This window comes from Oncorhynchus kisutch, unplaced genomic scaffold (assembly GCF_002021735.2).
Source record: "Oncorhynchus kisutch isolate 150728-3 unplaced genomic scaffold, Okis_V2 scaffold4048, whole genome shotgun sequence".
Classification (NCBI taxonomy): domain Eukaryota; kingdom Metazoa; phylum Chordata; class Actinopteri; order Salmoniformes; family Salmonidae; genus Oncorhynchus; species Oncorhynchus kisutch.
In genome coordinates, this window is record NW_022265993.1 from 67,442 (window position 1) to 81,001 (window position 13,560).

The 13,560-nt window shown below is 44.9% G+C and overlaps 1 protein-coding gene across 1 annotated transcript; it reads left to right on the forward strand.

Moving 5' to 3' along the window:
- Positions 1-77: 77 nt before the first annotated feature.
- On the forward strand, positions 78-5,609 carry LOC109885084 (anti-apoptotic protein NR13). The gene is made up of 3 exons (XM_020476948.2): positions 78-210; positions 1,385-1,855; positions 4,083-5,609. The coding sequence occupies exons 1-3, from the start codon at positions 154-156 to the stop codon at positions 4,203-4,205; spliced, it is 651 nt and encodes a 216-aa protein (XP_020332537.2). The 5' UTR covers positions 78-153; the 3' UTR covers positions 4,206-5,609.
- Positions 5,610-13,560: the final 7,951 nt, after the last annotated feature.

Below are 13,560 nucleotides of genomic sequence, written 5' to 3' on the forward strand. Positions count from 1 at the left end.
AAGAGGATGATGATATGGAGACAGGTAACGTTATTTCCATGACATCTGATTCTCTTCTAGCGGAACAATACAATTCAGGGAAATGCCATTTTTGTGACGTTGCTTAGTGAGTATAAAGTCTGGCGAGAGCCTGGTGAGGCGGAAATACGGTTGATGACAGCGATCCTCCTTCCGTCTGTACGTGGAGAAAGCAGTCTGATCGCTGGGAGGGTGAGCTTTTTGTTAACTTTTTCCTACCTAGAATATGCTATTTATTTTTCTTCAACTCGAACTATTCTTGGATAAGCGTGTCAAGCTTCGGTTTTACAGATTGAGTGAATGGATCGATGCGGTTTGAGCCACTGATGTTGTTCGCTTCCTTGGTTTCTCTGGTCCTTTGTGTCAATCAGTACTACACTAGTTAGCTTTCAGCTGCTAGCCAGAAATGTCTAACGTTCGCGAGAAGCCCTGCTTACTCATATCCAAACCATGACTGGTTATCTATTTTCCAATGTTGATGTTGACAAGAAAATTTAAAACAATCCAACTACTTAACGTTAGCTGGATAGCTAATTTACCTAGCTAGATTGCGATGTGTGTGACTTGCCTTCGATTTGACAGTCAAGCTAGCTAGCAAGTACAAATATGTCAATTTTCAAGTCAATTCAGTTTTCTTTATACGGTACTGTAGCTAGCTAACGTATTAGCTCTAGCTACAACTCTTGTTTCTTTCATGCCTCGTCCTGAATTAATCCAGACTTAAAGGGCTCTTAAATTAGATTTGACTGGCTTGCTCACATAGCCAGTTATTTAGCTAGCTAGTTACAAAGCTACCTAGCCAACTGTTTACCGTTCTATTTACAGATTAGTTCATGCTTGCTATGTGGTCTATGCAGCTCATTGGGAAACGTAGCTTTGCTTTCAGTTTTGAGTACAAGCCTCTACTTGGTATTGCACAGAGGATGTCACCTCTTTGGGATTAGATTGAGGTTGTTTCCAATAGACCATGTAGGGTGGGTTGTGGAGAGAAGCCTGCTGTATAATGCATTACCTTTTAGGCATAACAATATGAATATTGAGAATGTTTCCTCTATAGTCTAGCCCCTGCAGTGTGGGCTGTGAGAAATGAACTGCATGTGATAATGTATTGATAGTGTTTCCTCTATAGTCTAGCCCCTGCAGTGTGGGCTGTGAGAAATGAACTGCATGTGATAATGTATGGATAGTGTTTCCTCTATAGTCTAGCCCCTGCAGTGTGGGCTGTGAGAAATGAACTGCATGTGATGTATTGATAGTGTTTCCTGTATTTATCATGTCATGCTGCCTGTGGAAGAAAACTGTGTAGCAGAGGCCCTTTCTGATATATAGGCTATAGATAATGTATTAACTGCATGTCTTCCTGTAGACCATGTCATGCGGGCTGTGGAAAGAAACCCTGGCTATAGCAGAGGACTACCTGTCTGTCTGCAGTATTATCCCTGCCAGTGGGTCCTGGAAAGCCCCGCCTGGTCCTCCTCCCAGCGACTCGGCTGCAGCCATGCGGCGCCAGGCCCGGGACATGGAGGCCAAGCACCGGGCCCGCTTCCATGCCCTGGCACACAGCTTCCTGTGCCAATGCGGGCCGGACCCCTGTGCCTGTCTGAGGAGGGTGATGGAGGAGCTGGTGGGAGATGGACAGATGAACTGGGGGAGGGTGGTCTCTCTGTTCACCTTCACTGGTGTGCTGGTCAGAGAACTACAGGGAGAGGACACAGACCAGGGGCTGGGTAATGGCATGGAGCTGGGGGGGAAGGAGCGCTGCAGGGCACTGGCGGAGACCATAGCAGACTACCTAGGAGAGGAGAAGAGTGACTGGATGCTGGAGAACAAAGGCTGGGTAGGTTTGAGCAGTAAGCATCACACACATGCACTTATGGACACATATGCACGCACACACACAGGATCATTGACTAAGCTGGTGGGAATTAGAGATGGGAATCTGGGCTAATATCAGCAGCACTAGTTCTCTGTCAAGCTAAGAGAAACAGTTGGACAATGACACCTTCTATTGTCAATAATGTCTGTTTCAGACACCTTGTGGCTTCTTGCTATGTGGCTGCTGTGTTTGTGCTACCAACACAATGTTCAGGTCTAATCCAGAAATGACTGCTTAAAACACAGGATTTTTGTGGTACAAGAAATATGACAATATTGGGGACAGTTTCCCGGACAGATTAAGTCTAGGGGCGGAAGGTAGCCTAGTGGTTAAGAACATTGGGCCAGTAAAGGGAAGGTCGCTGGTTTGAATCCCAGAGACCACTAGGTGAAAACTCTGTCGATGTCCCCTCGAGCAAGGCACTTAACCTTAATTCCTCCTGTAAATCGCTCTGGATAAGAGCGTATCTACTTAATTACTTAAATTACTGTAAAAGTTTCAATGTAGTTCTGGTTTGAACCTCAATGGAGAATTCCCATTTGAAAATTGTGTCTGGGAGAACTGGCCCTAAATTTGCCTCTTTTTTTAAATTTTATTTTAGCCCTTTTTCTCCCCAATTTCGTGGTATCCAATTGTTTTCGTAGCTACCATCTTGTCTCATCGCTACAACTCCCGTACGGGCTCGGGAGAGACGAAGGTTGAAAGTCATGCGTCCTCCGATACGCAACCCAACCAAGCCGCACTGCTTCTTAACACAGCGCGCATCCAACCCGGAAGCCTGCCGCACCAATGTGTCGGAGGAAACGCCATGCACCTGGCAACCTTGGTTAACGCGCACAGGAGTCGCTGGTGCGCGACGAGACAAGGATATCCCTACCGGCCAAGCCCTCCCTAACCCGGACGACGATAGGCCAATTGTGCGTCGCCCTACGGACCTCCCGGTCGTGGCCGGTTACGACAGAGCCTGGGTGCGAACCCAGAGTCTGGTGTGACAGCTGGCGCTGCAGTACAGCGCCCTTAACCACTGCGCCACCCGGGAGGCCACCATTTTAAGCTGTTGTGTCACAGTAGATTTATAAATGTATAACACTTCAGTCAATACAGAGTGATTTTACTGTGGTGTGGACTATAAACCCTGGTTGTCTGAGAGATCAAAGGTCTACCTGTCACTTTTTAAAGAGGGTTTGTACAAGGTCAACACAGCCAGTATAGCCATATAAAGTGGATCAGGGGTAGTGGGGTTACTGGGGTACTCCAAAACAACATAGGACTGTAGTGCTGGGGTAGCAACAACACAGCTGCAGCTCAATTTGTTGACTGCTTTTGTGAATTAACCAACCCCCCCCCCCCCCCCCCCCCCCCCCCCCCCTCTAGCCAGCTGGTCCCAACAGCCGTATGTACCATCTCTAACTAACGTAACAGTCTAGTGACCTCCAAGCACACAACAATCGTTAATACTCAAAAACTAGTCTGGATCAGAACAACAAATAGACTGATGAACACAACCAGCTGGGTCTGGATCAGAACAACAAATAGACTGATGAACACGACCAGCTGGGTCTGGATCAGAACAACAAATAGACTGATGAACACAACCAGCTGGGTCTGGATCAGAACAACAAATAGACTGATGAACACGACCAGCTGGGTCTGGATCAGAACAACAAATAGACTGATGAACACAACCAGCTGGGTCTGGATCAGAACAACAAATAGACTGATGAACACAACCAGCTGGGTCTGGATCAGAACAACAAATAGACTGATGAACACAACCAGCTGGGTCTGGATCAGAACAACAAATAGACTGATGAACACAACCAGCTGGGTCTGGATCAGAACAACAAATAGACTGATGAACACAACCAGCTGGGTCTGGATCAGAACAACAAATAGACTGATGAACACAACCAGCTGGGTCTGGATCAGAACAACAAATAGACTGATGAACACGACCACATTTTGAGATTTGCCTTACTAATCACGACACAGGTCTGTTATAGCAGGGACTGTCCGCAGGCAGTTGTCTCTCGTTCTGAAAACACGAGAGGAAATGGGGCTTTTTGAGCAGTATTCAACTAAGTTTCCTGACTTCCTTATTTTGATCTCTAGCCTGGTCCTTTGATACACCATCGTGACCTGAATAAGTGTTCAATAAAATATATGGATCTAATCCTCTCTCTTCTAGGAGGGCTTCTGTAAGTTCTTCCACACAGCAAGAGAGGTGAACCAGGACTCGTCCATGAAGACTGCCCTGTTTGCTGCTGCTGGCGTGGGCATCGCAGGGTTAACCTTCCTCCTGGTCCGCTAACACACAGCACAAGCCCTGCTGCATCATCAGTCTCATTTCAAAGTGATGGCCGTGTGGTAGGTCTTCAATGGGTTAAATGGTGTCACAACAGGGGCAAAACACTGTCTTGAAAATGAGGGGTGGGGGGGAGAGACTAACTTAGGGCCAAAATATCTTTTTTTGAATAGTGGATGGGACATGTCCCCCTTCACCCCCTGGTGAATTACGCCCATGTGTCACACTGAAGCAGGATTCCATTACATGGTTTAGTTTCATTCATCAACTGAATGTTTCCACATCTTTCAGTCCGCAGTAATACCTTCAACTATTATTCAGTCATACCTAGAGATTGTACCACAACAAACTAAAGGCCTTCTGAAATGATGGAATATGTGAATATTATTAGTTTGCATATCTTTCCGCTGTTATGTTATTAAAATATAGTATTTTTGTCAAAGCGAGCGCACAGGGACCACATGTTGTGTTGACCACAACTGGACTACTATGGTTGGTTGCATTCTGTTTGACCGTGCAGCTACAAAGATGACCATTTAGATGTGGATGGCTGCTTCTCAAATGGGGACTTCATCCCTATATCAGGGCTATTCAAATCCAAGCCTGACGTTCTGAAGTAGTCCTGCTTTTCTGTTCTACCTGATCATTAATGGCATCCAACTGGTGTCTCAGGTCTAAAGCCGTTCCTGGTAAGAGGGGAGGAATGAAAATCAACAGTGGAACTGGCTTGTAGGTCCAGATTTCAATATCCCTGACCTATATAGAAATGGGGTGGCATTTGGGGACAAACCCCATCATTTTGTCCACTGCTTAGTGTCCTGACTTGTTTTTATGAATGTCCCTCTTGCCTTTCTACTTCAAGTAGTGTGTGTGTGTGGCAAGAATATTTTTTAGTGTAATAAACATACATTAATATATTATATTTATATGAAATAAAAATGTTAAGTTGCCATCTTTGCATTGCCCCTTGGCAGATTTCATTGTTATTTTGTAGTTTTTTACCTTTTTCTGTCTCATGTTAGACATCCATTTCTGGTTTATAAAAACAGGGCTCTTCTACTCCAGGCCCGGAGGTCCACATTACTGCCCGATTCTTTTCTACCTGCTAATTGATTGGCCGGCCAGAGTACATGCATACAGTCTCTGAGATGATGAAAACCAGAAGTGTTCAGGTCCTCCAGGCCTATAGTTAAATATCCTTGGTCTGTCTGTGTAGGTTTCTATCTGTGTCTGAGATGGTATGTAATGTTTTTCAGGGCTTTACAGACAGTGGTGCTACAGTGTGAGATGATATTAAGCATGTCTGCCTCAGACCAATTGAATACACATGGTCTGCATTGCAAATGCACCCTGTTCCCTATAGTGCGTGACTTATTTATGTCTTTTTCTAAATAAAAAGTTTGTCATGGAGTCACAGTACTGTCTTTTGTTAAAGGTGAGTGTGAGAGACTGCAGGATGGTAAAGACTGGGAGTCCAGGAGTCCTTTTGGTTTCACTTTGACTTCAGAACTCTTTGTGACTTCTTGTTACGGTCACCAAGTGTTTATCAGCCTACACACTACCCCTCATCTCCCCCATCATGGTCTTGCAGGCCTCAGGCTCCACATCTTGTCTCTTCGATACTCTTCTTAGAATAAAAGCGCTGACTTGTATCCTGTTACACAACTGCAGCTACTGCTATTCTAGATGCAACTAATGGTACTTTAGTCACCGTCACATACAAGGCTGTGGTTACTGCTATTCTCTACACAGCCACCACAAGCCTTCTAGGAAACACAGCCCTTGCTGTGAAAAACACAACGTTGTCTTTCATGGAGTCACATTTGTCTCAATAGTTTTTGCTAAATGTATTTCTGGTGAATTGGAAATCCAGTGTTTTCTCCTAGCCAGAGAATTCAGTCCTACGCTCAGTGACGCTACAGCAATGAGACGTGTCTGTCAGTGAGGGGGCGGGATTAGACCAGGGCCGTAACCATTCGGTCTTATCCTTGTCTACCAGGATGAGATGTACGGACAGAGACCGAAACCTCTTAACTAATGGCATTTTAGTCACCATCACATACAAGGCTGTGGTTACTGCTGTTCTCTACACCTAGCCACAGCAAACCTTCTAGGACGCTGCAGTTGTATCTTGTTACACAAGTCAGCACTTTTTATTCCCATTCTGAGAAGTGTATCGGAGAGACGAGATGTGGAGCATGAGGCCTGCCCCATCAAGATGAGATCAGATAGTGACAGACTCTGAAATAGCACAAACTACTAGCTATCAAGATGATATCAGATAGTGACTGAGACTCTGTTATTAAAGAGTGTCACTATCTCATCTTGATGATCGTTACTAGTTTCCGTTATGCCGGCTTTTAACGGTTTTGGCTTTCCATCTGATATACACTTTTATCATGTTTATTCTCACACACCCCTGAGCCATGGGAAGAGCAGTATTATCTGCTGCTTCTCCAATCTGTTTATACTATCAGCACTGTCTGCTGACCCACACTGTACACACAAGCCTTGCTCTCTGACTAGCCGGCACTCACCCCAAGCAAACCTTGCAAATGAGTTTAACCCCCTTAACCTGCTTCCCATACAATGTCTCTCTGCCCCAGAGTAGATTTCTGGCTAAGAGTGACTGTTTAATGAGGAGGGGATCCAGAGTGAGTGATTGAGGTAAGTGTGTATAGCATTGTATATCTGAACCATCAAAGGGTCTGTATAGCCCTGGGCCTCTCAGACCCTCAGAACATGCAACACTGAGACTGACCTGATTTCCTACCATAGAACACATACAACATACTGAGAGCTGAGCTGATGTTGTCAATGTGTGACTGTTATATCCTGTTGACATGTTTTCTCCCAGTAGACTAACAGCAGCCCGTCACTGCTGTGGTTCATCATGGGGAACTGGCTAACATATTAATACCCAGTTATTATCGCTAGTTCTATTGACACTGGCTGTTTAGATGATGGATTATAGAGATTACTGATGAAGGGGGACATCCTTACTGGCTCCCAGATGGGACTCCCGGGACTGAATCTCAAAAACAAGCAAGGGGGGAGGGGGAATTGGTGAGAGACCAGGATGGAGAGAGTGTGAGGAATGGAGAGGCAGCGAGTCAGACAGAAGTCTGGGGTTTGAGAAACATGTTAAACTCTCTGACCTCAATGACCTTAAACACCCAGTAGAATGATCACTGACCTTAGACACCCAATAGAATGATCACTGACCTTAGACACCCAGCAGAATGATCACTGACATTAGACACCCAATAGAATGATCACTGACCTTAGACACCCAATAGAATGATCACTGACCTTAGACACCCAGCAGAATGATCACTGACCGGCTGATGTCTGGGCTGGGGACTGATGCTAGTCATGCTGTGTTGGCATCCCTAAACTGGACAGGTGACAGTGAATGATATCTATAGACTGGAGGGGGGACAGTGAATGATATCTATAGACTGGAGAGGGGACAGTGAATGATATCTATAGACTGGAGAGGGGACAGTGAATAATATCTATAGACTGGAGAGGGACAGCGAATGATATCTATAGACTGGAGAGGGGACAGTGAATGATATCTATAGACTGGAGAGGGGACAGTGAATGATATCTATAGACTGGAGAGGGGACAGTGAATGATATCTATAGACTGGAGAGGGGACAGTGAATGATATCTATAGACTGGAGAGGTGACAGTGAATGATATCTAGACTGGAGAGGGGACAGTGAATAATATCTATAGACTGGAGAGGGGACAGTGAATAATATCTATAGACTGGAGAGGGGACAGTGAATAATATCTATAGACTGGAGAGGGACAGCGAATGATATCTATAGACTGGAGAGGGGACAGTGAATGATATCTATAGACTGGAGAGGGGACAGTGAATGATATCTATAGACTGGAGAGGGGACAGTGAATGATATCTATAGACTGGAGAGGTGACAGTGAATGATATCTATAGACTGGAGAGGTGACAGTGAATAATATCTATAGACTGGAGAGGGACAGCGAATGATATCTATATACTGGAGAGGGGACAGTGAATGATATCTATAGACTGGAGAGGGGACAGTGAATGATATCTATAGACTGGAGCGGGGACAGTGAATGATATCTATAGACTGGAGCAGGGACAGTGAATGATATCTATAGACTGGAGCAGGGACAGTGAATGATATCTTTGAATGATGCCCGCTCTATACTGGACAGGGGGCAGAGAATGATGTTCTCTACAGACTGTGGATAGGGGACAGTGATTGTCACTAGACTGTGGATGGGGAGTAGTGAATGTCACTCGACTGTGGACGGGGATTTGTGAATGTCACTAGACTGTGGATGGGAATTTGTGAATTTAACTAGACTGTTGACGGGGATTTGTGAATGTCACCTGACTGTGGACAGGGGACAGTGAATGTCACTAGACTGGAGAGGGACAGTGAATGATATCTATAGACTGGAGAGGGACAGTGAATGATATCTATAGACTGGAGAGGGGACAGTGAATGATATCTATAGACTGGAGAGGGACAGTGAATGATATCTATAGACTGGAGAGGGGACAGTGAATGATATCTATAGACTGGAGAGGGACAGCGAATGATATCTATATACTGGAGAGGGGACAGTGAATGATATCTATAGACTGGAGAGGGGACAGTGAATGATATCTATAGACTGGAGCGGGGACAGTGAATGATATCTATAGACTGGAGCAGGGACAGTGAATGATATCTATAGACTGGAGCAGGGACAGTGAATGATATCTTTGAATGATGCCCGCTCTATACTGGACAGGGGGCAGAGAATGATGTTCTCTACAGACTGTGGATAGGGGACAGTGATTGTCACTAGACTGTGGATGGGGAGTAGTGAATGTCACTCGACTGTGGACGGGGATTTGTGAATGTCACTAGACTGTGGATGGGAATTTGTGAATTTAACTAGACTGTTGACGGGGATTTGTGAATGTCACCTGACTGTGGACAGGGGACAGTGAATGTCACTAGACTGGAGAGGGACAGTGAATGATATCTATAGACTGGAGAGGGACAGTGAATGATATCTATAGACTGGAGAGGGGACAGTGAATGATATCTATAGACTGGAGAGGGACAGTGAATGATATCTATAGACTGGAGAGGGGACAGTGAATGATATCTATAGACTGGAGAGGGACAGTGAATGATATCTATAGACTGGAGCAGGGACAGTGAATGATATCTATAGACTGGAGCAGGAACAGTGAATGATATCTATAGACTGGAGCAGGGACAGTGAATGATATCTTTGAATGATGCCCGCTCTATACTGGACAGGGGGCAGAGAATGATGTTCTCTACAGACTGTGGACAGGGGAAAGTGAATGTCACTAGACTGTGGACGGGGAGTAGTGAATGTCACTAGACTGTGGACAGGGGACAGTGAATGTCACTAGACTGTGGACAGGGGACAGTGAATGTCACTAGACTGTGGACAGGGGACAGGGAATGTCACGACTGTGGACAGGGAGTAGTGAATGTCACTAGACTGTGGACAGGGAATAGTGAATGTCACTAGACTGTGGACGGGGAGTAGTGAATGTCACTAGACTGTGGACGGGGAGTAGTGAATGTCACTAGACTGTGGACGGGGAGTAGTGAATGTCACTAGACTGTGAACGGGGAGTAGTGAATGTCACTAGACTGTAGACAGGGAGTAGTGAATGTCACAAGACTGTAGACAGGGAATAGTGAATGTCACTAGACTGGACGGGGAGTAGTGTATGTCACTAGACTGGACGGGGAGTAGTGAATGTCACAAGACTGTTGACGGGGATTTGTGAATGTCACTAGACTGTGGACAGGGGACAGTGAATGTCACTAGACTGTGGACAGGGAGTAGTGAATGTCACTAGACTGTGGACAGGGAGTAGTGAATGTCACTAGACTGTGGACAGGGGACAGTGAATGTCACTAGACTGTGGACAGGGGACAGTGAATGTCACTAGACTGTAGACGGGGAGTAGTGAATGTCACTAGACTGTGGACAGGGGACAGTGAATGTCACTAGACTGTGGACAGGGGACAGGGAATGTCACTAGACTGTGGACAGGGGACAGGGAATGTCACTAGACTGTGGACAGGGAGTAGTGAATGTCACTAGACTGTGGACAGGGAGTAGTGAATGTCACTAGACTGTGGACAGGGAGTAGTGATTGTCACTAGACTGTGGACAGGGGACAGTGAATGTCACTAGACTGTGGACGGGGAGTAGTGAATGTCACTAGACTGTGGACAGGGGACAGTGAATGTCACTAGACTGTAGACGGGGAGTAGTGAATGTCACTAGACTGTGGACAGGGGACAGTGAATGTCACTAGACTGTGGACAGGGGACAGTGAATGTCACTAGACTGTGGACAGGGGACAGGGAATGTCACGACTGTGGACAGGGAGTAGTGAATGTCACGACTGTGGACAGGGAGTAGTGAATGTCACTAGACTGTGGACAGGGAATAGTGAATGTCACTAGACTGTGGACGGGGAGTAGTGAATGTCACTAGACTGTGGACGGGGAGTAGTGAATGTCACTAGACTGTGGACGGGGAGTAGTGAATGTCACTAGACTGTGGACGGGGAGTAGTGAATGTCACTAGACTGTGGACGGGGAGTAGTGAATGTCACTAGACTGTGGACGGGGAGTAGTGAATGTCACTAGACTGTGGACGGGGAGTAGTGAATGTCACTAGACTGTGGACGGGGATTTGTGAATGTCACTAGACTGTGGATGGGAATTTGTGAATTTAACTAGACTGTTGACGGGGATTTGTGAATGTCACTAGACTGTGGACAGGGAGTAGTGAATGTCACTAGACTGTAGATGGGGAGTAGTGAATGTCACTAGACTGTGGACAGGGAGTAGTGAATGTCACTAGACTGTGGACAGGGAGTAGTGAATGTCACTAGACTGTGGACAGGGGACAGTGAATGTCATTAGACTGTGGACAGACAAAAAAATGATCACAAGAACGGTCAGCAAATATCCCAGAACCACACGGGGGGACCTAGTGAATGACCTGCAGAGAGCTGGGACCAATGTAACAAAGTCTACCATCAGTAACACACTACGCCGCCAGGGACTCAAATCCTGCAGTGCCAGACGTGTCCCCCTGCTTAAGCCAGTACATGTCCAGGCCCGTCTGAAGTTTGCTAGAGAGCATTTGGATGATCCAGAAGAAGATCGGGAGAATGTCATATGGTCAGATGAAAACAAAATATAACTTTTTGGTAAAAACTCTACTCGTCGTGTTTGGAGGACAAAGAATGCTGAGTTGCATCCAAAGAACACCATACCTACTGTGAAGCATGGGGGTGGAAATATCATGCTTTGGGGCTGTTTTTCTGCAAAGGGACCAGGACGACTGATCCGTGTAAAGGAAAGAATGAATGGGGCCATGTATCGTGAGATTTTGAGTGAAAACATTGAAGATGAAACGTGGCAGGGTCTTTCAGCATGACAATGATCCCTAGCCAGTCTCCAGATCTCAACCCCATAGAAAATCTTTGGAGGGAGTTGAAAGTCCATGTTGCCCAGCAACAGCCACAAAATATTACTGCTCTAGAGGAGATCTGCATGGAGGAATGGGCCAAAATACCAGCAACAGTGTGTGAAAACCTTGTGAAGACTTACAGAAAACGTTTGACCTCTGTCATTGCCAACAAAGGGTATATGAAAAAGTATTGAGAGAAACTTTTGTTATTGACCAAATACTTATTTTCCACCATAATTTGCAAATAAATTCATAAAAAATCCTACAATGTGATTTTCTGGAATTTTTTTTCTCATTTTGTCTGTCATAGTTGAAGTGTACCTATGATGAAAATTACAGGCCTCTCATCTTTTTAAGTGGGAGAACTTGCACAATTGGTGGCTGACTAAATACCTTTTTGCCCCGCTGTATGTGTGTTCGTAATGTTGGTTATGGTTTTAAATATACTTAAGTATCAAATTAAATGGAATTGCTATAATATACTTAAGTATCAAAATAATTAAAAATTCCTTGTATTAAGCAAACAGCACACTCAACACTCGGATATAATTTACAAACAAAGCATTTGTGTTTATTGAGTCCGCCAGATCAGATGAAGTAGGGATGAACAGGGATTTTTTTTTCTCTTGCATGAATTTGACCAGTTTCCTGTCCTGCCTGCTAAGCATTAAAAAAGTGATAATCTATGGGGTAAAAAGTCAATTATTTTCTTTAGGAATGTAGTGAAGTAAAAGAAGTCAAAAATAGAAATAGTAAAGTGAAGTATAGATACCCCAAATAAACAATTTAAGTAAACATAATTTAAAGGGATTTGAGAACTTGTTCTCAACTGGCCTACCTGGTTAAATAAAGGTGAAAAAATAATAATAAAAATAATAAAATAAAAAAAGTACTACTGAAGTGCTTTACACCACTGCTGGCACTGTTGTCACTGTGTAATAGCAGTAGAATGTTGATTTGTGTATAGAGCAGATATATCCCTCTCTGATAATTCAGAACCTGGTGGGATAGAGAGAGAAAGGAGAAAAAAGTGAAAAAAGTGAAAGATTGGTAGATGAGGATCTGGACAGGAAGCCTGCAGTAGATTGGTGCTCTGATCTCAGGAGGTATGAGATTGTATCTGTCCGTGGTGCACGCACTACTGTCACCTGGTAGGCCAGTCTGATGCTGCTGGAGTGTGTGGATGTTACCTGATAAAGTGCAGTGTGTGTGTGTGTGCCCTGCTCCCCTATAACCTTCCCAACACACACGCTAAACCAACGGATTGATTTAATTTATTTGATCATTTAAAAATACAAGTACAACTACAGAGATCTATATTGAGTAGAATATAACTTCTAGAATATAAATCTAAATGCTAGTCTAAATAATATCCCTGTCTGTATCATGAAAGAAAAAGATAGGAATAACAACATAACATAACAGTATAAACCAGACAGGATGAGAGTATTTTCCTTAAATCACAGACCGTTGAAATTACTCTAGGGGCTCCCTGGTGTCGCAGCGGTCTAAGGCACTGCATCTCAGTGCAAGAGGTGTCACTACAGACCCTGGTTAGATTCCAGGCTGTATCACAGCTGGCCGTGATTGGGAGTCCCATAGGGCGGCGCACAATTGGTCCAGCATCGTCCAGGTTTAGCCGTCATTGTCAATAAGAATTGGTTCTTAACTGACGTGCCTTGTTTTATTTAACTAACTCTAGTCTCTATGTTAACATCCCTAGTTTCAATGTGAACAATCATTAATAGAATCAGGTCAGTACTCAGGATCTTTATAAAACACTGCCCCCCCCCCCCCCCCCCCCCCCCCCGGGAGCACGTTTTGATG

What these genes read in the sequence shown, in the direction of transcription:
- LOC109885084 (XM_020476948.2), top strand. Translation starts at nt 154, where the DNA reads ATGACAGCGATCCTCCTTCCGTCTGTACGTGGAGAAAGCAGTCTGATC. An exon ending in GCAGTCTGATCGCTGGGAGG is followed by an intron (nt 211 to 1,384) that starts GTGAGCTTTTTG and finishes GTCTTCCTGTAG; the next exon opens with ACCATGTCATGCGGGCTGTG. An exon ending in TGCTGGAGAACAAAGGCTGG is followed by an intron (nt 1,856 to 4,082) that starts GTAGGTTTGAGC and finishes TCTCTCTTCTAG; the next exon opens with GAGGGCTTCTGTAAGTTCTT.